The 23,716-nt window shown below is 29.8% G+C and overlaps 1 protein-coding gene across 2 annotated transcripts; it reads left to right on the top strand.

Annotated features, from left to right (window-relative positions):
* Positions 1–490: 490 nt before the first annotated feature.
* LOC123291119 (inactive histone-lysine N-methyltransferase 2E) lies at positions 491–23,070 on the top strand. 2 transcript variants are annotated; one of them, XM_044871581.1, is made up of 15 exons: positions 491–554; positions 6,611–7,005; positions 7,687–9,351; positions 10,685–10,823; positions 10,932–10,979; positions 11,434–12,810; positions 13,524–14,664; positions 14,753–15,104; positions 16,416–16,543; positions 17,013–17,253; positions 17,386–17,597; positions 17,704–17,992; positions 18,205–18,336; positions 20,177–20,593; positions 22,856–23,070. In XM_044871581.1, exons 2-15 carry the CDS (start codon positions 6,900–6,902, stop codon positions 22,966–22,968), a joined length of 6,360 nt encoding a protein of 2,119 aa, XP_044727516.1. In that variant the 5' UTR covers positions 491–554; positions 6,611–6,899; the 3' UTR covers positions 22,969–23,070. The 2 variants fall into 2 exon arrangements, with proteins under 2 accessions (XP_044727516.1, XP_044727517.1); XM_044871582.1 differs by lacking the exon at positions 22,856–23,070 and adding an exon at positions 21,439–21,565.
* Positions 23,071–23,716: the final 646 nt, after the last annotated feature.

Consider the following 23,716-nt stretch of genomic DNA (forward strand, 5'->3'; position numbering starts at 1 on the left):
GGTTAGTTAAATTTTTAATTCCGAATTCAATCGACAAACAAATGGCCAACATTGAAAATTTAAAAACCATTCTTTAGAAATAATAATTTTAAATAGGATAATATAATTTACTATTTTATTAATTAAAAACCTTAATATTAATTTTAAAAAGAATAGATTAGATAGATTTCAAAAATTATCTAAAAATAATGTATTTAATCGTAAATTTATATTGCAAGGCGGTACAATTTAAATATAATCGGAAGTAAATTACCGGATGAGTAGTAAATGGGTTCGAGGCTTTCTGTACACGAACACCGAGCAGGCCTTTGTTTTGTACAGAGATATGGCTGCCATATTCAGTTTTCTACTATGTTTTGAACTTATTAATAAGTATTTTGATTATAATGTGATTAATATGTGTGAAAAAATTGTAATAACTGATTAGTAAAAGTGTTGGTATTTAATTTAAATGTAAAAATTTAAAGTATTTGTCAGTAACGTTGAATATATTTAAAAATGATTGTGTTTACATACAATTTTTTCAATTTATATTATAATTATGTCATTTACAGGTAAATTATATGATATTTTATTTATTTACTTAAATAGTTTTACTTAAATTGAGTATTCTTTATATAATTTTCATACATTACTTGGTACAAATTCATATGTAGGTTTGTATTTCCTATAAAGGTTTTTGACATTGGTTCTAAATATTATAAATAAATACTTTTTGAAAAATTTACTTAAGTCAAAATTACTTAAATTAGATGTTTTAATTTTTATTTTATCGGAATATTATGTGCGAAAATCTTTTCTCTTTTAAGTGATTAATTTCCATATTTTCAATAAGGAATTTGGGGTATCAATTAGAAAATGTAAATAACATATATTGCGGTAATAAAACAATTTGGTTATTGTATTTTTTTTGCGTCTTCCAAAGGGAAATGTCAAATTAGCATAAAATAAGGAAGTCAAATAAATGTTCGGTGTCGTTGGACTCGAAAAAAATTTTTGAACCAATTACATTTACTTGTATTTATTTTGAAGTATAATGTGTTTTTAAAGATGTGCGAATTACTATGATTAAAATTTTAAAGTGGAATATAGAAGTATTGTTGAGAAAATAAATAAAAAATAAAAAATTTGAAATTTTTTAGTTAGAAAATTTTTGTTGTGTATATAAAATGGCGATCCGCCCACATTTTATGTATCCATTCTAGATCAATAAGTAGTGTTTAGTTTGAGTTGCACTTGACGTCGCATTCGTTGAGATATATATGTTATGTATATATTATACACGGAGCTATATAGTTTGTTTTATTTTGAAAGGCGTGTTTGCTCACAAATAATGATCAATAATATAATACATACCGCTACATCTGTTGGTTAAATTATGGAATTGTGTCATAAAATTAAAATATTTTCTTTATTAGGACTAATCAAAATTTATTTTTTAAGAAAAACATAGTATCTGTTTAATCATTTTATTTAGGGCTCCATAACTAAAGAATTCAACATTATATCTGTTATGCGGTTGTCGTATTTTAATACTGACTTTTTTTTTTAGTTATAGGTTTGATTAATTTTTTGAATTAATCCTTTTTAGAAACTCATAGACAAAAGATGAAATCAAGGGAAATGTATTATTTTAGAGTAAATTACTTTGTGATCTTTTAGAAAGTTGAATTTTTAATTCTCAATTATTCAAATAGAAAACTACGAAATTTGTTTATAATTGCGGAGGACAAGTGAAGCTAAGTAATAATATTTGAAGAACAAATTGACATTTAAATTGTGCTTGGAAAATAAATTATATCCTAATTAGAAGACTAAGATGTCAGTTTCGAATTTCATAGATATATTTTTGGCTTAAACGTAGCTATACCGTGACTATTTGCTTACAGAAATACCCACCAAGATAGTTTCTTCGAAAGGCTTACCAGTTTTAAAAATTCGGAATTAACTGTCCATTTTTTCTAAAATTACATATTTTTTAGGGTACCGTATCAAAACAATTAAAAGTAATTAAAAAATACAGCCTGCCAAGATGTGTCAAAAATAATTTAATATATATATAATTTTGTTGAATTAAATTGAGATTTTAGATTTACTACTCGCTCATTTTTAATTTTTAATGACGTTCAGTTTAAATAAAAAATAAACTTTTTGGTGTTGGAAAAAACTACAAAACTTCTCAAGAAATTATCAGAATACCTTATACACAAAATATAGTTCTTCGCTTGTATAAAACATTCAGATTATTGGCCTCCTCTAAAAAGTTTGTGTTAGGTATTGAACGAAAAGATAATAAAATTAGTTCATTATCATATTTCTTTACAAAACCTACTTATTAAATCGTACAAAAATAAAAGCATAGTTTCAAAAATTTATAACTAAACAACTTTCGTTACAAATATTTTGTCCCAATAGCTTTTAACACAATATTGTACAGAGTATTTAAACATTTAGCCCTCTTAGGATGTTATTTTTTAATGCTATCAGTGGATGTTGTACAATTTACCTTCTTAGTATTTTTCTCGTTTAATATTTACAGAGATAATTATATTTAGAGTTCGTTTTGCAGGTGAAAGATTAAGAAGATAATTTGTAGTAAATATTATTTTCTATAACTTAGCTTATTGTAAAAATTTCAATTTTACATAAATTTACATTTGATTTTACAATTTCAAATAAAAACCTTATTAAATTTTCCCCAAATCACTATATAGTTTTGAGACTCCGTGTATATTATTACATAAGTGATACTATATTTGCATAAATACTCATAATATTTAGATTACTTGGATGGGCGAAAATTATTATTTTTTTCTTGTAAGATGCTTTAATTACCAGGGAATAAGCATTGGAAAAAATTATTTCAAACCTTAATTAAATAGCGAATGAGTAATTATTCTTAAATTATTGAAATAAAACTATTGAAAATTTGCGTATGTAATAGACCTTTTCATTTTAAAAAGTGATTACCTTTTGTTTCGGAAAATTTGTTAAAAAACTAATGTGATAAAATGAATAACAAATATCTTGTTGTATCTTTGCCAACTTATTACTGTCTATCTGGAACAATCATGAATCCTAATTGAAATGGAAAGGTCTATTGACTATTTAAGGCCTTTTTTTGAATCTAAAATATTTGATTCAATCATCCAAAGATTTGTAAATATTAGCCTGTATATAGAGGTCGTTTCGAAAATAATACAAATATTGGAAATTGATTAGGTACTAAAAAAAATAATATTAATAAATTAAAATATAAAAGGAGCATATTTTTTTAATAAAAGTTTTCATGTAAATATTAGAAAGTCATAAATTTAAAAAAAAAATTAATTATGCTAATTGATTTTGATTACAACCCATGACAAATAGTATGTATGGAGAGCACATTTTCCAGGAAATACAATATAAAAAAAAGTCAAAATAAATTACGTCGTACAATTATTATATTAAATTAAACGTCCTTCCTAAATAAAATGAACTATAGCACATAACAATCTTCTATGTATTGTGTATTCAACTTCAAATTGAGATACAAATTTCATTTGGTTCGCTTTGCTGATTGTATATGTATTTAAAAAAAAGGAGTGTAGTTGTGTACATACATATATACAAATCATTTTGCTGTACATGTATGTGGATAGGGAATGCGCTCCTTACTTGAACCTCTCTTCACATACAAAAATCATTTCCATTGCTTAGTTGTGTGTTAAATATTTATACCATAGTATGTACATATAAATGTTCTTCAGTAGAGACACTTTTTAGTATAGGTATGTGCGACAAGTTTATGAAAGAGATAAACTGTTGTAATACAAAAATCCAAAACTACTACTTGGACGAAAAAATACCTTCTTTGCAAAATTTAATTACAATTCAAGGATTAGAAGGAAAATTCAGTTTAATTTAAATATTCACATTTTGTAAAGATGAACTAAAGTCCTTATGACAGCTGCGATCTTCCATATTGGGAAAATTATGTCATTGGAGATCCGATAGGTTAAAATAGTACTACGATAACCAATTAAAACTGAGTTTTAGCAGGCGTTGAATAAATAAAAGAAACTATACAACAAAATTATTAAAATGTATAAATGAGCTCAGTTGTTATTAATGGCACACTTTTTTAAAGATCTAATTATTCCATAGAACACTGTTGATTTGTTAAGATTTAAGCCTGTTTATGACTGTATATGCTTGGTGTTTTCATTAATTTTCTTAATGGATAGGTTATAATCTATACTCTCAAAATTAGTGTGATATTTTAAAATTCTGCTTAAATATTACGTAGGGTAAATGCGGATACTTTTTGGGATGTTGAAATTAATTTTCCTAAATCTCCTTTCAAAACCCAAAGTTGGGGAAAAAACCCAACTTAGTAATGTCCACTTGAATGGTTTTAAAATAGAATCCTTGTTCTATAATACATTGATGAAAAGAACGAGAAAACATCTAATAATATCTGACAACCTGCCAAATATTTTGGAATCTCTAGTTTTGAAACACTCTACTTTGAGTGGTTTTTTCACTTACATGATAGAAAGAACTGCTAATATAGACTAAGAACAGCACAATTTGATAACAATTGGTTTTATAAAAGTAGTATTTGCTTAAAGAAAAAAAAATATAATTTTGCAATAAGCCACTTCTCTAGAGGTATTGAAGGCTAAGAATAGTCACACATAATAATTATTTATTCATCACTTGTTAAAAAATTATTTTATAAAAACTCGTGAGTCTTATGAAATAACAGTGTAGGGCAAATATTTGATCTTATTAGTAGTTAAATGGTAGTTATAAAATTGAGAGATGTAAACAATTAATAATAAAAGGTGTCATAACTATATAAGAATTATCATACTATGCATTTGTGTTGAATAAGTACTTCTCTTTTCCTCTGTATACCTCCTCTATAATAATAGTTGCAAGTATAATAAATACAAACACAAATACCGAATTAACTCGATATTAGATTCGTTATAAATCGTGAATATTTTATTTTATATATTGCGCATGGTTTAGCATTTTATACTTTGATTGTATGTTTATTTATTTTATACAATATTTTTATATTCTATTTTTCATCCGGCAATATTATTATTAATATAAATTTAATAATTTTTATTCTGTAGAATGAGCTACGACGATTGGAATCAATTACATGTCTACCATATCATACACAATTAAATTATACACTTTACTGTAAAATTATATAAAATTTCAAATTTTATATTTTCATAAAGGCAGGATTATCTTTACAGTAGTCTCAAGATTAAATATAACAAATAAATTTAAACCTTAATTTATTGAAAATCTCTCTTGATTGAAAAACAACTCTCCAAATGCATTGTTTTGTAATTAAATTTTTTGTTTCTTTAAAAACTAATATTATTTTATTGACGAATGATGCATAATTTCTAGCCAGATGGGCGATCTCTTACCCTTATAACTTTTCCCGTATATCAATCTATAGAAAATTTATAGAAAGTCTTAACAATTTTTGTGCTTTTTGGTACCCAATTTACTCATAGTATGTATGTATCGACCAAATCAAAGATGATATCTGCCGATTTTGTGTTCAAGGACACAACTTTGAGAAAACTGAATAAATCATAAAAAATTTCTATTAATCAGGAGGTAGTTTTCTTAAATAAAAAATTTATTAGAATGGTAACAGAAGATAAAAAAATCAATTTGCTCTCTTAGTTACCTTAAAGAAAAAAATCTAAGAGGTCCTAAAAGGAAAGGAAAAATGTTTCATTTTCTTGCCTTGAAAATAAATCAAAACTAAATTCTGTGAGCGCAGTATGAGACTGGATTAGTATTTATTAGCTTTTAATATCAATATAGTAATTTTGAAATGAAAGTATCATTTTAATTTCTCCATATCTCATGAGAATTAACTTCATGTAACCAGCGATAAAAAATTTTTAAATCTAAATTTTATTGTTTTAAGTTATTCTAATGTATTAATTTCGAATCAATAAAATTTATACAGTTATGATAAAAAATTATAAATTTTTTTACATCTTAACGGTTTCAGAAAATTCTCAATAAAAATCTTAATATTTTGTACGCATTTAAAATCAAATATTATTAAATTCTTATTTTTGGAAGCTTGGAGCCATCAAGGCACTAAGTTTTCGTTTTGAAAAATATATTCTTGTTACTCAGATAATTCTAGTATTTGTTGACGCGAGGAGGGCTTCATATCGTGCTAATAAGAAAACTTATTCAAAATTCACGATTTTTTGTGAGGAAAACTTTCGGAGAGATAGTCACTGCGCGTTAGAATACATTGTTTCGAATATTTTATCATCAACTTACTTGACTTATTAATTTTTTAGGATATTTAAGTAGACCTCTCTACTTATCATTGAAATTCTCTGAAAAAGCTTTTGCACGGCAGTGCAAAAAACATGCATTTATTAGAATAAACTTATCAAATCTAACAAAGGGTATCGAAATTCACGTAGCAGATATCCAAATGAATGAAATTTTGATCTGAACTTTTATTGATTCAGAATAAGTTCTTATAACTTCAAGACTGATTTACAATAAAATAATTTAAAGTATAATTAATTAAAATTTGAAATAATTTGTTCTGTTTCAGTGGATATTTCATAGATAAGAAAATACCAGCCGTGTAGCATTCGTGGAGAAAAATTAAAAAAATTGCGAAGGGAAAAAATTCCCTTATTAAAAAAGAAATTCAATAAATATTTTGTAATTTATTTGTCTCAGTTGTATAAAAAACATTTACAAATTTGAGGGTATTTACTGAAAGCGGTGTCATTGTGGCTGACATGCCATGTGGCCGCTCTCTTTACCCAGTTGAAAATCATTCTCCACGTAAAGTATTGGAGAAACATATATATGAATAAAATAGCATCGTCATCGTCATGAGCACCAAGTCCACAATTCCAGTCGAAATTAATAGTATCATTAAGTCAAGATCACCGTCACCTTTAGAAACTCCAAAAACCATGAGTTTAGTTGTTCAATTAGGTAAGTAAATAAAAAGTTCAATATTTGAGTTTATTGTACATAGTAAATGAATGATACCCTTTCAAACGCGCAGCTACAATCGTCAAAGTTTTTCGATGAATTTAATACTGCCCCTTTATTCAAGAAATAAGATTTTTGGAGTGACTTGTTACTTTTAGTTATGTATATTAGTATACTAGTACATAATCAAGTACTCGGAGTGACTAACAGACTATCTTTCTCTAGATATTCGTTTTCTTGCGCCACTCACCTAGCGGCTTTTCTTGTCACTTTGTCACCGACAATTTTCTCCAGTAAGTTTAGTGTTTTCCGATTTCTAAATAACAGTGGAAAATTAAATCGGTATGTTTAACAGAACTGGTTTAACTTCTCATTAAGAAGAAGGAGAAATTCGCAGTAATTTAATTCTGTCCTAGTTCTAATTTAATTCTAAAGTTAAAAATAGAACTGCCTTATTAGGTAGTGATACATTATACACGGTTGAACTTATTAAAGAATTTGTTCCAGTAAACTATTAGTACTTAAACGCACCGGTATTTTAAAGTGGGTGTGATTCAATTTCTCAATGATAAGTGCATTTAACGAATTCGTATCGCCAGAATATGTTAGAGATCATTTCTCCAGTGGCTAAATATTAGCTAAACATATGTTTTAACTGATTCCAAATTTCAATCTTTTTAGGAACATGCAACAATAATATAATATCAAATCAGCAATCATCACCATTAGCTGCAACGGCCGTTGCATCACCCAGTAAGACAGTACGTCAATTTCCAACGTCACCCGAGCTAGTTGCATCCGCTGCTGGTGGCCATAACAACAATGGCCACAGCAATCACGTTGATGTAATCAATAATGCAATACCAATCCCACAACAAACATCCCTAGTGGTCACCACATCACAATTCCAGACAGTTTACAAACGCTCATTATCAACTACAAATCAACTGACAAAACATTCAACATCATCTTCAGCAATTGTCACAACGAATGGAGGTCAACCATCACAGCGTTTACAAACATTGAATGTTCAGCGAGCCGCTGCCGTGCAGTTATCGCATATTGCTCCTCAAAGTAAAGTACAAGTAATCAGTAACGTCGTTGTTCCGAAAAATACGAATTATGTTCTAAATAAAGCACCACCTCCTACAGTTCGTCAAAATAACACAACAGTTGTCGGCAATAAACAGGTAATCACTAGTAGCGTTGTTACACAGCAACAACCATCCGTAAATCATCGTACACTGAGTAATGCTGGCGGTAACACAATCAAATCTCCTCAAATATTAAATAATTTTGCACTGCAAACAAAATCACAAAATTATATAACAGCAACTACAGTACAACCCCTGAATAGCAATCAACAGCAACGTGGAGGCGAAAATATACAGAATAATAATCAAAATCGAACAATTACAAAATTTACTTCACAGCCAACTCCACAAACTCATGTGATCAGTCGTGTAATTGCACCAATTACGAAAACACAACCGTTAAAGGTGAATACTTCTTCAATGGTTATTCAACAACGACCTGGTGTTAATTCAGGTATTAAAACATTACCACCACAAATTTCACCACCCACCTTAAATAATAATAAAAATGTTCAAAATTCACGCATACAAAATAATATAGTTGTACAACAACGTAGTGGGGGTATTAAAACGATACCACCACAGCGGTATGGAAAAGCACCTCTTTCAAGTGCATCAAAAATTACGAGTAATTCGTTAAAACAAAATAATTTTATTGTGAAGAATGCTATCGTGCAACAGCAACAACCTAGACAAAATTTGTTATCGCCAAAAAGTAAACATCAGCTGATCGTACAACAAGCTCCAAATCGACTAAACTCTGTGAATTCGAATAATGTTGTTAAATTTCATGGACAATATGCACAAGAAACAAATTCTCAGCAACAGCAAACATCAGGAGCATTACCTTCTGTAACAGTTGTTCGAACAGTGGCTAGTTACGAAGATAATAATGTTCCCAGTAGTATTGCAAATACTTTATTTTCACCGAACTCTGCATCGAATAATCGTAATTCGGTAACGAATTCAAATCATGATGAATTATCACAGGAAAGTTATTTATCTGAAGATGATGTGATCAGTGAAGTACGTCCAGATTATTCAAATTGTAATATAAACCCGGTATTATTTGATCATAATTATCATCTGCCACCACCTGATAGTCCGCCAGTATCGCCAGTAGCAAAACCGCATTTATCACCTTTAGAAAGTTCGGAAAATCATCATAGTCATCATCACCACGAATCTAGTAATTTATCAGGATTGAACGTGTCGCAAACTTCACCAAGCTTTTTACAATATGCATCAAAACGTAAGTTATTTATTTATTTGAGAAAATACGTATAGCTTTGTTTTTATTAGACCATATTCCAATAAACGAGGAGAAAAAAGACGAAATCTCTAAATTTTGACCTATAGCACAGATTTCTATGGAAATTTGGAATTAAACTTTGAACACCCACTAGATCAAAAGTTATATGGTGCCTAGTGGTGCTTTTGCCCAGGTAACCTTACTTTCTAGGGGAGTGCAAAAATAAGTGTTGAAAATGGCAACGAAAAGCGATAGAGCGATGAAATCTAAACAAAAAGTGTCATTTAAGTATATTCGAAAAGTCAATACTTTCCGAGTTATTGGCTATTGTAATTCGGAGTGTTTAACGTTAAATAACTGAAAAATTGGACTTTTTTGAAAATAGGATATCATACACTTTTTAAAGTATTATAAAAAACAACGAAAATGAAAAAAGTCATTTGCACGAAAATTAAGGGAGTTATTATGAAAAGAAAGATTTTCGTACCTTTTTTTTAGGTTTTAGCCAGGACAAAACTGATGAATTTACCACGGGAACTAAAATTAATGCTTGTCGCTTTATAGTTTACTTTATTTGGGTACTGACAACATGCTCAAAAAGTTCAAGCCGTTTCGGGTATATGGTTTTCGAAATATTGCAATTTAATGCAAAAACAATTTTCAAAAAAAAAACAAAAAATGTGTCTTTATTGTTTAATAACTCGAAAAATAATAGAGATTATTTTATAGTACTTTAAAAAGTGTATGATATACTTTTTTCAAAAAACGTCCAATTTTTTAGTTATTTAACTTTTATTGACTTATCGAAATATACTTAGATGACACTTTTTACTTAGATTTCATCGCTTTATCGATTCCCGTTGCCTTTTTCAACATGTATTTTTCCTCCCCCTAGAAGTTTGGTTACCAATCCCTGGACAAAAGCAAAACTAGGCACCATATAAATTTTCATCTAGAGGGTGGACAAAGCTTAATCCCAAATTTTCAGGGCAATCGGAGCTATAGGAAAGAATTTAGAGGTTTTAGCCTCGTTTACTGGATTTACAATATACAATTAGCAAATGTGTTAAAAATGAACATTTTTTCGTAATCTAAAACTATGAACTATAGTAAATAATAGTATTTGCTGATAATAATTTTTTTAAATAAAATACTAATTTGGCCTTTAAACGCTTAACAATAATGAATATACGAAAGAAGAAATTGTAATTGCATTATTTTTACGATTTCCACGGCGTTAAATTACTTTTCATAAAATTTAAATTACTTTTTCATGTGCTTACCGAAACATCTAATTAGCATTTTAGTTTCAAATTTTGTTTTGATTTTTTAGGACCTGGTGAAATTCAAGATGATGATGCAGGATCAACCATTAGTAGCGATGCTGGCCGTGAAGTTGAACCTGAAGGAGAGGAAACAGAAACAGCACCAGAAGGCGAAGGAGATGAAGATAGTGTTACACGTTGCATTTGGTAAATATATAAATATTTAATCTTACTTTTAGAAGATTCAAAACTGAAATATTTTTCATCAAATTAAATCTGTTCATATATCAAATAAAATGTTTATATCTTTTTCAGTGAATTTGAGCACGACGATGGTTATATGATATGTTGCGACAAGTGCTTGTAAGTATTCTGTTTTATACTTTTATTTCATAATTTTTGAGATAAGTCGCATTTTGCATACAAATTTAGACTTATACATTAAATTATCACATAGATTAATTGTGCCTCCTACGGACCCATTTTGTAAACCGTTAGAGATATAACAAAAGTTTAAATGTAAAAAATGCCCCTTGTAAAAAATTAACAACTTTTGTTCAAAACATTTTTTCGTAAACATCACTGTTTATCCGTGAGGCCGCAAATTATGCGCAATTTGTATAGTATGTATTATATGGGAATATCAGTCAGTTATATATGTGTGACATGTATGTATGTATAATTTGACAGTGTAATCAACACTGTTTATACACGGTATTTCAACAAATAACTCAGTCAATTGTTTGTATTCACTTGTTTTTTTTAATTTTTTGTTTCACTCTTGTAAATTTCGAATTAATAATTTGTTATTCTTCAGTGTTTGGCAACATGTCGATTGTATGTTTATCGATCGAACCAACATTCAAGAAGAATACTTATGTGAACGGTGTGAACCACGTCGAGTAGATCGCCAACGTGCTCGAGCTATTCAACTGCGTAAACGAGAAGAAATATTGAACAATGGCAGTTCGAGTGATACATCATCTGGATCATCGCTACTTGAGAACACTGGGCTAAATAACAATATTCCCCCAAATAAGAAACGTCCGAATAACCTTGCTACACATCCACAGGGTGCTGTTATCGGCCAAACTCCACAATCGGCTATTGTTAATCGTAATAGAAAGAATGACACAACACCTACTAGAAATCATCGACCATTATCAGCGTCACAACGTCGATCCCGACGTGATTTACAGCAACAAACAAGTTCACAGCGTAATAATTCATCATCATCGGTGCGGAAAAATTCAGCAGTAAAACGTCGCCAAGAAAGGAAAGTACAATCTAAACGAAAAACTAAAACAAGACGTCAACAGAAATCACAAGATAATAATGATGAATCGCAAGAGTTTTGGGATCGTAATACTCGTGAAAATTCAACGAATTCAGTTGTACAGCTACGTCAATGGATTGAAAACTATGAAGAAGCTGTTACTAATCATTATTCTCCTGAATTACGGGCGCGAATTATGAAAACTAAAGATCAACAAAATGCGGACTCGAAAGTGAACTTAAATTCCTTGGTACAAGCTAGTGCAAATGTACATAAATGTCGAACTATACCCCAAGTGAACTTGGGTACAAAAATACTTGTATCCACAATGTATTTACCTCCAAATACACCGATTATTGAATTACGTGGTAAATATATGTTAGGTTCACCTCAGCCTCCAGGTGGCCCTGGAGGAGGTAATAATGTAATCGGATCGAATAGTTCAAATGTTTTGGGACGTCATCATACAACCCAACGCCCTGGCCCATTTTTATTTTTCTACAAACTACCAAAAGATGGTACCGAAGTGTGTGTAGATACACGCACATATGGTAACGATGCTCGATTTGTACGGCGGAGTTGTAAACCGAACGCAGAAGTACGACACTGTATTGAGAAAGGAACATTACATTTGTATTTAGTTTCATTGAATGCCATTGAAAAGAACACGGAGTTAACGATTCGGCATGATACTTATAATGTGGGATCCTCAACTTCGAATATTATGTCATGTGCTTGTAGTAATCCGGAACAGTGCAGTGTAAATACAACTACGCAACAACAACAATCACCGGTAGTTACGTCCAATGCGACAGCGGCAGTGGCAACTGCAAATGTTAAAAGTAGTTCAGAAAAGAGTTCCTCGACAACGATGGTGACGAGGAGAAGTAATGGCGTTGTGCATGATTTGGTTGAATTGTAAGTATAAAAATATAATTATAGATAGAAATTGCAGCCCAGATTTGAAGCTTTGACAGCGCTCATTAGTTCAGCATAAAATTTGTTAATAATCATCAATTCCTAAGAAACTGGTACTGATAATCGACTTCTGTATCTATTAGGAAATTAAACTTCCTAATTAAACGAGGAAACTTTTGTCATTTTGTATGGCGCTCGTTAGGCTTCAAATTTTTAATTTTTCCGCTTCTCCTACTCTAAATATGCGAATTAAAAAAATAATATTCTATTTCCATCGAAATTTCCTTTTAAGTCTTCTGGTAGGAAATAATGATGCAAACTGTTTATTGTAAAAAGACGAGAAATTATGTTACAACTGCCAAAAATATCCTAATCTAATAATCAAAGCATTTAGGCACGAATACATTAAGTAGGAAGGCATAGAAGGTAGAAAGAAGGTATAGCTAGATTAATCTAAATCTATTCAGCTGTTAATTCAACCGATTCTTATATGACCTCTGGTAAAGATAGGGAAACTATTTTAAGCGATATGTCAGGAGAGCTCTATACTGCCCTAGGTAAAGCAAGGTAGTCTAAAATTTAGGTAGTGTAAACAGTTCGTTAGAGTTGATTAACTAGAGCTGGCAAACTTTAACCAGATCAGATTTAGCTATAGTGTATTTGTGCCCTGGTACATATTTCTTCAAAAACTTATCATAATATCATATTTTAAGGGGTACACAAAGGAAAAGAAGAGGTCGCCGAACAACGTCTACGTCTGAACAAGAACTAACTTCACCAACATCTTCAACGGTTGCTACAAAAGTTTCTCCCGTGAATACCACTCCAATTCCCCCACAACCTATGTCTCCAATTCCTGTTGTTGAACCAGTAGCTCAATCAGCACCTACTCCAATGGATGTAGTTGTTTCACCTACACCACCACCACCACCACCACCAACACAACCATCACCTGTTGTTTCTCCTGTACCTACACCTCCTGTGATACAACCTCCTGTTGGAGGACCAACACGACGCAGTTCACTTAATTCACGTGCAGTTGGAAAGAGTGAGGAAAAAAATGAAAATATAACTCTTCCGACTAACGCTGCTGCTACACCTAGTGAAAAAACACAACAACGTGAAACAGATAAAAAAGATAAAAAGAAAATGACACGTGAAGAACGAAAAATGGAAGCTATTATGAAAGCTTTCGAACGATTAGAAAAACAGGAACAACGAAAACAAGAGTCAAAAACACGACAAGCTCATCGCAGAGAATCAGACCCACCGTTAATTGACCATTCAATAAATGAAATGCGTTCGAAACGTAAAAAGCGTAAAGGTCGAGCACGAACAATTAGCACGAATTCGTCATCGAATTTAAATATGTCAATAAAACGTCGAACGCGGGTCAATTCAACCGATTCTTATATGACCTCTGGTGATGATAGTTCATTAACTTCACCACCATTACCATCATCGAGTCACGATAACGATGTATCAAATTCACGTAACAGTATTGATTCAGAGATTAACAATAATCCAACAGTTGATGGAACAACTAATTCGATTGATATTGAAACAGAAAATCAAACAACTCGAAATGACGAAGAAATCTTAGAGAAATCATTCCAAGATGTTCAACATATGAGTACAGAAGGACATGCTGCTGGTTTATTATTAGCACTAGCCAATGGTGGAGGTCAACTTAATGAGGATCATTTAAAATCACCAATTCGGGATCCAGATACATGTAGCAGTGCAGGCTCTGTACAATCTTCACCAGGAACACCCGTATCATCTAATTGTTTGTTAGTTGCAGCTGCTGTTGAACAAATTACACCTGGATTTAAATTTCCAAAAACTAAAAAAGTAAGTTTTTATCTCAAGCGTAAAGCTAGAAATATTGACCTCACAAAAGAATTATACATAAGTTAGGTACATATATAATTTTTTTCAGGCAATTATGAACGAATGGCTTAATAAATCACCAGAATCATCAGTTAGTCAATTACCACAGCAATCAACTGGTACTGTTGTCACGTCAATACCTACAACTCTAACATTACAAACCCAAACAACTTCGTCGTCTCGTCCATTAGAGTTACAAACAACTTCGTTATCTGTATCACCTTTGACCACATCAGAAGTAACATCTTCATCACCTTGTCGACAATCACTAGCTACTCTTGTACAAGCTGCAAATATATGTTCATCATCAACTGTTGCACATCCAACGGGTGGAAATGCGAAAAAGCGGTGGCTACGTCAGGCAATTAGTGAGGAATGTGATTCACCGAATAGTCGTCCAGGTATATATCCAAAATCTATTATGTCTTCCAAATTATGAAATAAATTCTTTATTTTCAATATTTTTCGGTTATTTATATTTCTAATTAAGATTTGTTTGGTATTTTGTTTAGTTTAGTTTATTTATTTGGTACTTTTGTTTAAAGGAGATGCACAACTTTTCACAAAATTTTGAAGAAATATAAACAATCAATGAAATATGTCAAAAACTTTTTTTATATTAAAATTAATTATTATGCAATTTCTTCGTGGAACGTATATAGGAGTTCTAGAATGAAATTTGTACTGCTACAAAAATTGTAGATCTAATAAATACTATATTACAACCCTAGACCAGAAGGTTGGATTTGTTGATGTAATAAAAATGAAGCTAAATAAGTCAATTAGACAAAAATTCAATTTTCTTGATCTAGCCGAAATTACGGTCTTCACGTATTTTATTATTTATATATTAAAATCGCAAAGATCGTTCGACGTTTATCTATAAATAATGTAATCCCAACATGTACCACAAGTGAGAAATTCAAATTGAAATTTATTTTTATACCATGTATATATGAAATATACATAGTATTATACCATGTATATATGAAATATACATAGTATATTAAGTTTAGTCCAAAGTTTGTAACGCCTAAAAATATTCATGCTACGAAAAAAATTTTGGTATAGGCGTTCATAGAATCACCTAATTAGTCCATTTCCGTCCGTCCGTCTGTGGACACGATAACTCAAAAACGAAAAGAGATATCAAGATGAAATTTTTATAGCGTACTCAGGACCTAAAAACTGAGGTCAAGTTCGTAAATGAGCAATGTGGATCAATTGGGTCTTGGGTCCGTAGGACCCATCTTGTAAACCGTTAGACATAGAACAAAAGTTTAAATGTAAAAAATGTTCTTTATATAAAAATAAACAACTTTTGTTTGAAAAATTTTTTTGTAAACTTCACTGTTTACCCACGAGGGCGCTTATTAGGTGCAAATTTTATAGTATGCATTAATATGGGAATATCAGTGTGTGTGTAGCTATTTAAAAGTGGATATCTTTTTTTATTAACGTGACGTCAAAAAACAAACGATTGCTTCATCAACACTGTCTATACATGGTATTTCAACAATTAACTCAGTCAATTGTTTGTTTTCACTTGTTAGAAATTGATTTTATACTTTTAACAAATGTTGCTATGCTACCGAGTCACAAAAGTCGAATACCTTTCTTTCGACTAGACTCGAGAGGATAGAGAAAAAAAATTTGTTGTTACTTGTCATCCTTTTTATATAAATATTTAAATTTTCTTATGCACAATATAGAATCTCCTCATGCTCCTGAAATGATTGCACCACCTAAGAAACGAAGATTAGCAAGGGAATCATTATCATCTGAACAATCATTTACACCACCTACAACACCAACAAGACCTAACAGTCTTAATGTAATGGTTAGTAAAATTTTTAATACAAGATTCAGTCACGCCATGTAAAATTAAATTATTTTTAAATGTTTTAATTATTTGTTGAAAATTGACACTAAATTTAAGCATTGAAACTTTGGATGGGGCTTCATTATAAGGAGTCTAAAAAATTTTTCATTTGAGAAATTTCACGATAATTTTCGCTCATGAAGTATATACTCAGCGTCACAAAATTTGCACTAGTTGATTATCCATATTTATAAAATCAGTAAAAATTCTAAAAGTTAAGGTTTGTTAAAAATAGTTATGACATGATATATGACATATATATCACCAAATATACTTTAGAGAAAAAGTATGGCACCTTTTCTACATTTGCTTTGTGCAAATTTTGTGACGCTGAGATACATAGTAATCAATGAAAACTATTACTAAAACGTGCTGCATCATAAAATTTTTAATTCGCTAATAATTAATTTCATGATATTTTTTATAGAATGAAGATTACGAATGTGATCAAATATTAGGAAATGATGAAGAATATTACGAAGAAACTACAGAACCAACAAAAATGTTGGTTGACGATAACAATTCAACGCCACCCACACCAATGAATTCGTCCCCAATATCATCACCAAAGAAAGCGGGTAAAATTAGGAGCAATAATATTCAAGAAAATGGATTTTCACCTTCACAACGGGATGATTTAATAGAATCACCTGTAGTTGAAAAAAATGGTAACAATTTCGAATATTTTATTTAAACTTATAGCCATAAAAAGAACCTTGCTCTTTAAACAAGTTTTTCCATAGCACTAACTATTTCTATGCTGGTTGTCATTCTTATTTGAATTATTTCATTTTTAATAGATAAACGTCATAGTACTGAAGAATTAATTCCACAATCCACAACCACAGTACCATTACCCCCGCCAAATAATATCAGTTTGGATCCACGATTACGATATGAAAGTCCACAACACTGCTTGGGTAAAGTTGAGGAAACATTACAATTGCTGGAATCATGGACATACACTCCAAAAACTACAGCTAATGAATCAATTCCACCAGCAAAACGAAAGGTGATTTTACATAATTAAAAAGATAAAATTCATATTAATAAAATCATTTTGCTGTTTAGCTAGGCAAAAAAATTAGTTAAACAATCAAAAAATAAATTTGTTATAGCTCTCTATCTCAGAGTATCGACAACGAAAACAACAAGTTGGCAGCGGTGGAACCACACCTTGCAGTGATAAAGGCTTTTCAGAATCAACATCATCATCATCAATAAATACTGGTGTATCAATAAGCGTATCTGATATAACTAGCAGTATAAGTACACCAGAATCACCACGTCCAATTGCACGAACACGTACGAATAGTGCAAGTAGTGCAACGTCGTCGTTGTCATCTGATGATGATATCCAAAAAGATACAACACAGTTGGTTTTGGATTTACCAGAAAAAGATAAAAGTAAGAGCAATTTATTGTATATTTGAGTAATTCCATTACCTTATCCTTATTTATCCATTAATTGAAATGTAAATTTACTTTATTTTGTATATGAGGCTGCTTAGCTTCTAATTTATTTATAAGATATATTCCAAAATTAATTACATATCGTAATTCAAAACTATAAAAATAGTATTTTTGGATCAAAATTTTATTGAAAATAATTTTTTCAGGTATTATAAGTGTAGCACCTGCTTTTAATTCAGCACCGACACATCTGGAACGACAACGTGAAAATTTAACAGCCCGGTTAAAACGTGAATTTGGACTGTTTGTACCAGAAGATGACGAAAGTAAAAAAAATAGTAAGTGATTTACAAAACCTACCTTGCACCTAAATGCTTCAAAAGATTAACTTATAAAAGACTATATATTTTAAGTTCTTTAAGAATGCCATCATAGTGGCCACATTATTAGAAAACCTGGACATGTCATAAAATTCCATGAAAAGTCAGGAAATTTTATTAGTTTCCTAACAAAGTTCAAAAAAAATTGTTATAATTTTTTTTCTATACGAATTATTTAAAAAAATGGCACCTGTGATTGTAATACCTTGAGGCATATTTAATATTACGATTTTCTCGGTTCGTTATTTGTAAAGTTTTCTTTTATACTTTTATATTTCTTTTAAAGCAATATAAAAGTAATAATTTGGTTAGGAAATTTTTAAAATATTCATCTGCAAAATCTGGACAAGTTAGGGAATATTATTATGGAAAAATAGACACCATCATGACTATAATATATGATTTATTTATATTCTCAAGCAGCGGATTCTGTATTTTAATAGAACACATGTGTGGATACAAAACTTCTCTCTTCTAAAATCAGTCATCCTAAATTTCTCGCCCGCTTCAGTAGATTAAAAAAACCACAATTGGTACAGTAAATCTGGCATTTTGACTGGAAAAAATTACAATAGTGACTCTGAGGTTATAGATCGTTAGGGGGGCAAGTAAATAACTTAAAAAAAAAATTAAGAGAATTTTTCGTTCCGCTGTTTTTGAGAAAATCCAAAAAAATGGGAAAAAAATTTGGAATGCGTTTTTCTCGGAATCTATTGATTTAAGGGAAAAGTTTTTCAAATAAAAAATGTAGAAGACACTGTCAGCTACATTTTATGTCATAGCAACGTCATACGAGTTAAATTACAAAAAGTAGGTGGCGTTAAAGTATCAAAAAAAGGGTTTTCTACGGTTTTCATTAAGAAAAAATGATTTTTTTGTAAAAGTGTAAATAAAAAAGTTGTTTGACTCAAAATTAGCTTCAACTTTTATTTAAACAATTTTTTTGTAAAACTTACCGTTTTTGAAATACAGCTTGCTAAAAAATCTGAGAGTTAAGTTTTTTAAAATTTTGAAAAGGAGTACTTGATTTCCTTTTTATTTTCTTGGTTTATTTTAAACATACATTGTTTTACTATAGCTCGGAAACGGTAAGTTTTTCATAAAAATTGTTTGAATAAAAGTTGAAGCTAATTTTGAGTCAAACAACTTTCTCATTTACACTTTTACAAAAACATCATTTTTTCTTAATGAAAATCGTGAAAAACCCTTTTTTTGATACTTTAACGCCACCTACTTTTTGTAATTTAACTCGTATGACGTTGCTCCAATGACATAAAATGTAGCTGACAGTGTCTTCTACATTTTTTATTTGAAAAACTTTTCCCTTAAACCAATAGATTCCGAGAAAAACGCATTCCAAATTTTTTTTCCCATTTTTTTTTATTTTCTCAAAAACAGCGGAACGAAAAATTCTCTTAATTTTTTTTAAAGTTATTTACATGCCCCCCCCAGCGATCTATAACCTCAGAGTCACTATTGTAATTTTTTCCAGGTCCAGCCTTTTTTTCGTCTATATTGACTGAATCAAATCGAGATCTTAAAATCAAGACGCTCTAAGTTTCCTAAAATTGCATTTTCTATTATGAGTCTTGTAAGAGCCTTTCACAATGATGTTCTATTGGTTCAATTCTTTAAATTTTTTGCAGCAGGCTCTTATAAGCCACGGATTCTATGATTCTACGAGGTTCAGCTTTCTTTTTAGTAATCTGTTAAATTCATTGAACATATGGAAATTTTCCAAAATATTATTTACCAAATGAATAAAAAATAATAGTGGACTGTGTTCTCATTTTTTTAGTTACAATTGGGGGTGAAACTTCATTATTGGGACAACGTTTATCTTTAAGAACAAGTTCATTTTTAACAACACCACCATTGAGTACTAATGAAGAATCATCTGTTACACGATCCACTGGTATTCCACCTTCTATTATTACTGAATCAACTGAAAATAGTAATTCGGCTACCTTAACAGTACCTCCTGCATCGACAGCTATATCTGTTGATATACCTTCAAAAGTTTTGGAACCAACAACTGCTTCTACGTATTTATCGAGCACTGATACGTCTCATTTGTATCCAACGCCATCTGTAATACCAAATGGTGCTGCTACTTTTTCTGGCAAGAATGCTGTGGTTCCATCAATGAATTTTATAACGCCATTTGATAATCCTGTTTATCCGAATACTACATATTATACTGGATTTCCTACAGGTAAGTTTCAAATTTTTTTCTGACACTTGAAAAAGTTTATACACTCTCAAATATTGTTTGCATCCAAAAGAGGTACAGATTTTGAAATTGATACATTTCATTTTGTTATTAATGTCCAGCAAGACGCCCTTGAAAAATTCCAATGATTTTAAAATTTCGACACCACCTTTATCTTTTTTTATGTTTTTCCATATGAAGAATTTTATAACATGTAAAATAATATTATGTATGAATCACTTTGCTGTACGAGTGCGTGCCTGCAAAGGTTAGACAAAATTTATTTGGGAGTTGATAAATTTATTTTTGCATATTTTAGGTGAATTTCGTAGAACGTTATTGCGGAGGTTTTGACAAGCCTGTCTCAAAACGCATTTCCTGGTCAATCAAACGGAAATTAAATTTTTACCTGAGTTATTTTTTAAAATCTGAGTTGATTTAGAAGTCTTAAAATAAATACAGAAAATTTGTAAAAACTATTTTCTATCAAATTCATCTGTTAAATTGATGTCTGCCATCGGGTTTTGCTTTGTTTTTCGAGAAATTTATTTTTATATTATATTTAAATAAACAAATAAAACATTAGATAAAGATGAAAAATCAAATATATTTAATTTTAATTGACGAAACTGCTTTATAGACGTGATTATAATCGAACTACAAAGAAAGGTTGTGTTCTTATTAAAATATGCCAATGATTAATTATTTCGAGTACTATATTTATAAAACCCTTCTTCTTAGTTAGATTATTAGTTTATTAGAAGAAGCTTAATGGGTTTCTCCTAACGCTAGTAACTTTTTTTTTTAAATCACAATTTAAAATTATATTAAAAATTTGTATTTGATAGCAAATGATTCCAGATTCGAATTGAAAGGTGTAACAACAAAAAATTGTGATTATGTAAATGAACTAACTAAAAAGCTACCCGGGGTCAATCAATTTTAAAATATTCTCATTTAAAAAAATATCCCAGTATCCAGTCCAGAGTTGTATTTTATAAATTTCTATTTTAATGTTAAGGTACTTACTTGTTTTAGCTTAATTATTCAACAATAATTCATATAATTAAATTTTTTTAAGTTGTCATGATTTTTTTTATTTGTTAAATGTTATTTTCGTACACTGACTCGAAGAATTTTAAAAATTTGTTATAAATGTGCATAATACTAAAATACGCTATACTGTTTGAAAACTTAAATCAGTTAGAAAATTGCATTCTTCAGATTATTCAGATGTACCCCTAGACGATTTCTTGGTCGAATAACCAAGTATGCTTTTTTTACCATGTATATATGAAATTAAATCGAGGTATACTAAGTTTAGTCCCAATTTTGTAACGCTTAAAAATATTGATGTTACGAACAAAATTTTAGTATAGGTATTCATAAAATCACCTAATTAGTCCATTTCCAGTTGTTCGTTTGTCCGTCGTGGATACGATAATTTAAAAACAAAAAGAGATATCAAGCTGAAAGTTTTATAAGGAGCTTAGTACGAAAAAGGTGAGGTCGATCGTAAATCAGATTACATTTTTTCGTAAACATTACTGTTTACCCGTGAGGGCGAACATTAGATATTATATAGTATGTATCACAGAGCAAGTGAGAAGAAAGATACTCTTATAACTTTGTGTGTAAGAGTGTCTATCTTTCTTTACTTACATGACGTAAAAAAATAAACAATTAACATTGTCTTGCCTAATCAACATTGTCTATACATGATATTTCAACAATTAACTTAGTCAATTGTTTGTGTTCACTTGTTTATTTGATTTTTGAAAAGTAAAAGAGCCTGTTTTGGTATGAACGAAATTGAAACAGATTAAAATTGTCGACCCGAACGTTGCATTGCCAGCATGTGTAAATTGTATTTTCTAGAAATAATTATTAGTAAAACTTGAGAATAATTTATTTGAGTCAAATTACGTTTCCGTAGTGTTATATTTTGGGGCAAGTATCGTTATATTTATGGAAAATTCTATTGCGTTTAATCTCGTTATTGATAATTTCATTGAAGCATAGTATCACGAGGAACAATCTGTAGCGAGTGTGCCATAATTTTTTTCGTAATAGCTTTGGGTAGCTTGGCCAATGAAATAATTAATATCAAAAGTTCGTGATTTGACATATATAGAATTTATTAGGATGAATTTTAATAACATTTAACAAAAAAAAAATGTTTTGGCAACGTTGCAAACATTTTTAACTATATATTTTTTTTTTTAAATTGACAATTTTTCATTTGACTTAAATTTTTCTATCTAGGTAAAACTTCGTACCTGAATAATGAGACTCCAAACTCAGCAACATCAAATGCTGATACTAGTATTCCAACAACATACTCGTATTTAAAATCATCTGCTGTTGCTCGCAAATAAATTTGGGGTTTGCAATAAAACAAAAAAAAATTTTAGTAGCACTTAAAAGTAAGTGTGACGTGTGATGATGTGTGATCTTAAAAAGAAATTTCGTGTATAAACAAAAGAAAAACAGTTTTTTTTATTTTGTGTATATAGAAAACAGTGTATAAGGAGATTTTTTTTTGTAAATATTGTATAGACAATTTTTAAAAACAAATATTTTCTTTATAAAAAAATTTTGAAAAAAATCCCAAAAAAATCATTAATGTTGTAAATCGATCGAAGATTTTTGTGGTACAAATATTTAATAATTAATTAATCCCAGTGAAAAATGAACGAGCTGCTCACAGTTTGTGTACATAAAAACATTTTTTGTAATTATAAAAAAACGCGTTTCTGTAATATTTATGTATAGAGAGAAAGATTTTCAAATCGTATTTAATGATTACCGTGTTAATATGAGATCTGATTTCTTTTTGATTCTTTCTTATGTTTTTTCCTCCCGTTTATGGAAATTTTTGAGCAAAATTGTTAAGGATATATGAATATTTAAATTGTATATAAGATTATCAAAAAATATGTATTTATATTATACATAAAAAATAATTACTTGTAGTTTGTAAGAGAAAAACAATTTAAATTAGTAATTAATTCAAGTTATCAATTAGTATGATGAACAAGTAGATAGCGTAATTGGCAAATGAAATTTTTTTGTATCGTAAATAATTCATAATCAAAGTATCTATCGTATTAATTAGGGAGTAGT

This window comes from Chrysoperla carnea, chromosome 1 (assembly GCF_905475395.1).
Source record: "Chrysoperla carnea chromosome 1, inChrCarn1.1, whole genome shotgun sequence".
In the NCBI taxonomy this organism is placed as follows: Eukaryota; Metazoa; Arthropoda; class Insecta; order Neuroptera; family Chrysopidae; genus Chrysoperla; species Chrysoperla carnea.

Bases quoted from the DNA above. Each gene is read 5' to 3' on its own strand.
- LOC123291119 (XM_044871581.1), top strand. From the start codon at position 6,900: ATGAGCACCAAGTCCACAATTCCAGTCGAAATTAATAGTATCATTAAG. The intron at 7,006-7,686 runs GTAAGTAAATAA...CAATCTTTTTAG, and splicing joins GAGTTTAGTTGTTCAATTAG to GAACATGCAACAATAATATA. The intron at 10,980-11,433 runs GTAAGTATTCTG...GTTATTCTTCAG, and splicing joins ATATGTTGCGACAAGTGCTT to TGTTTGGCAACATGTCGATT.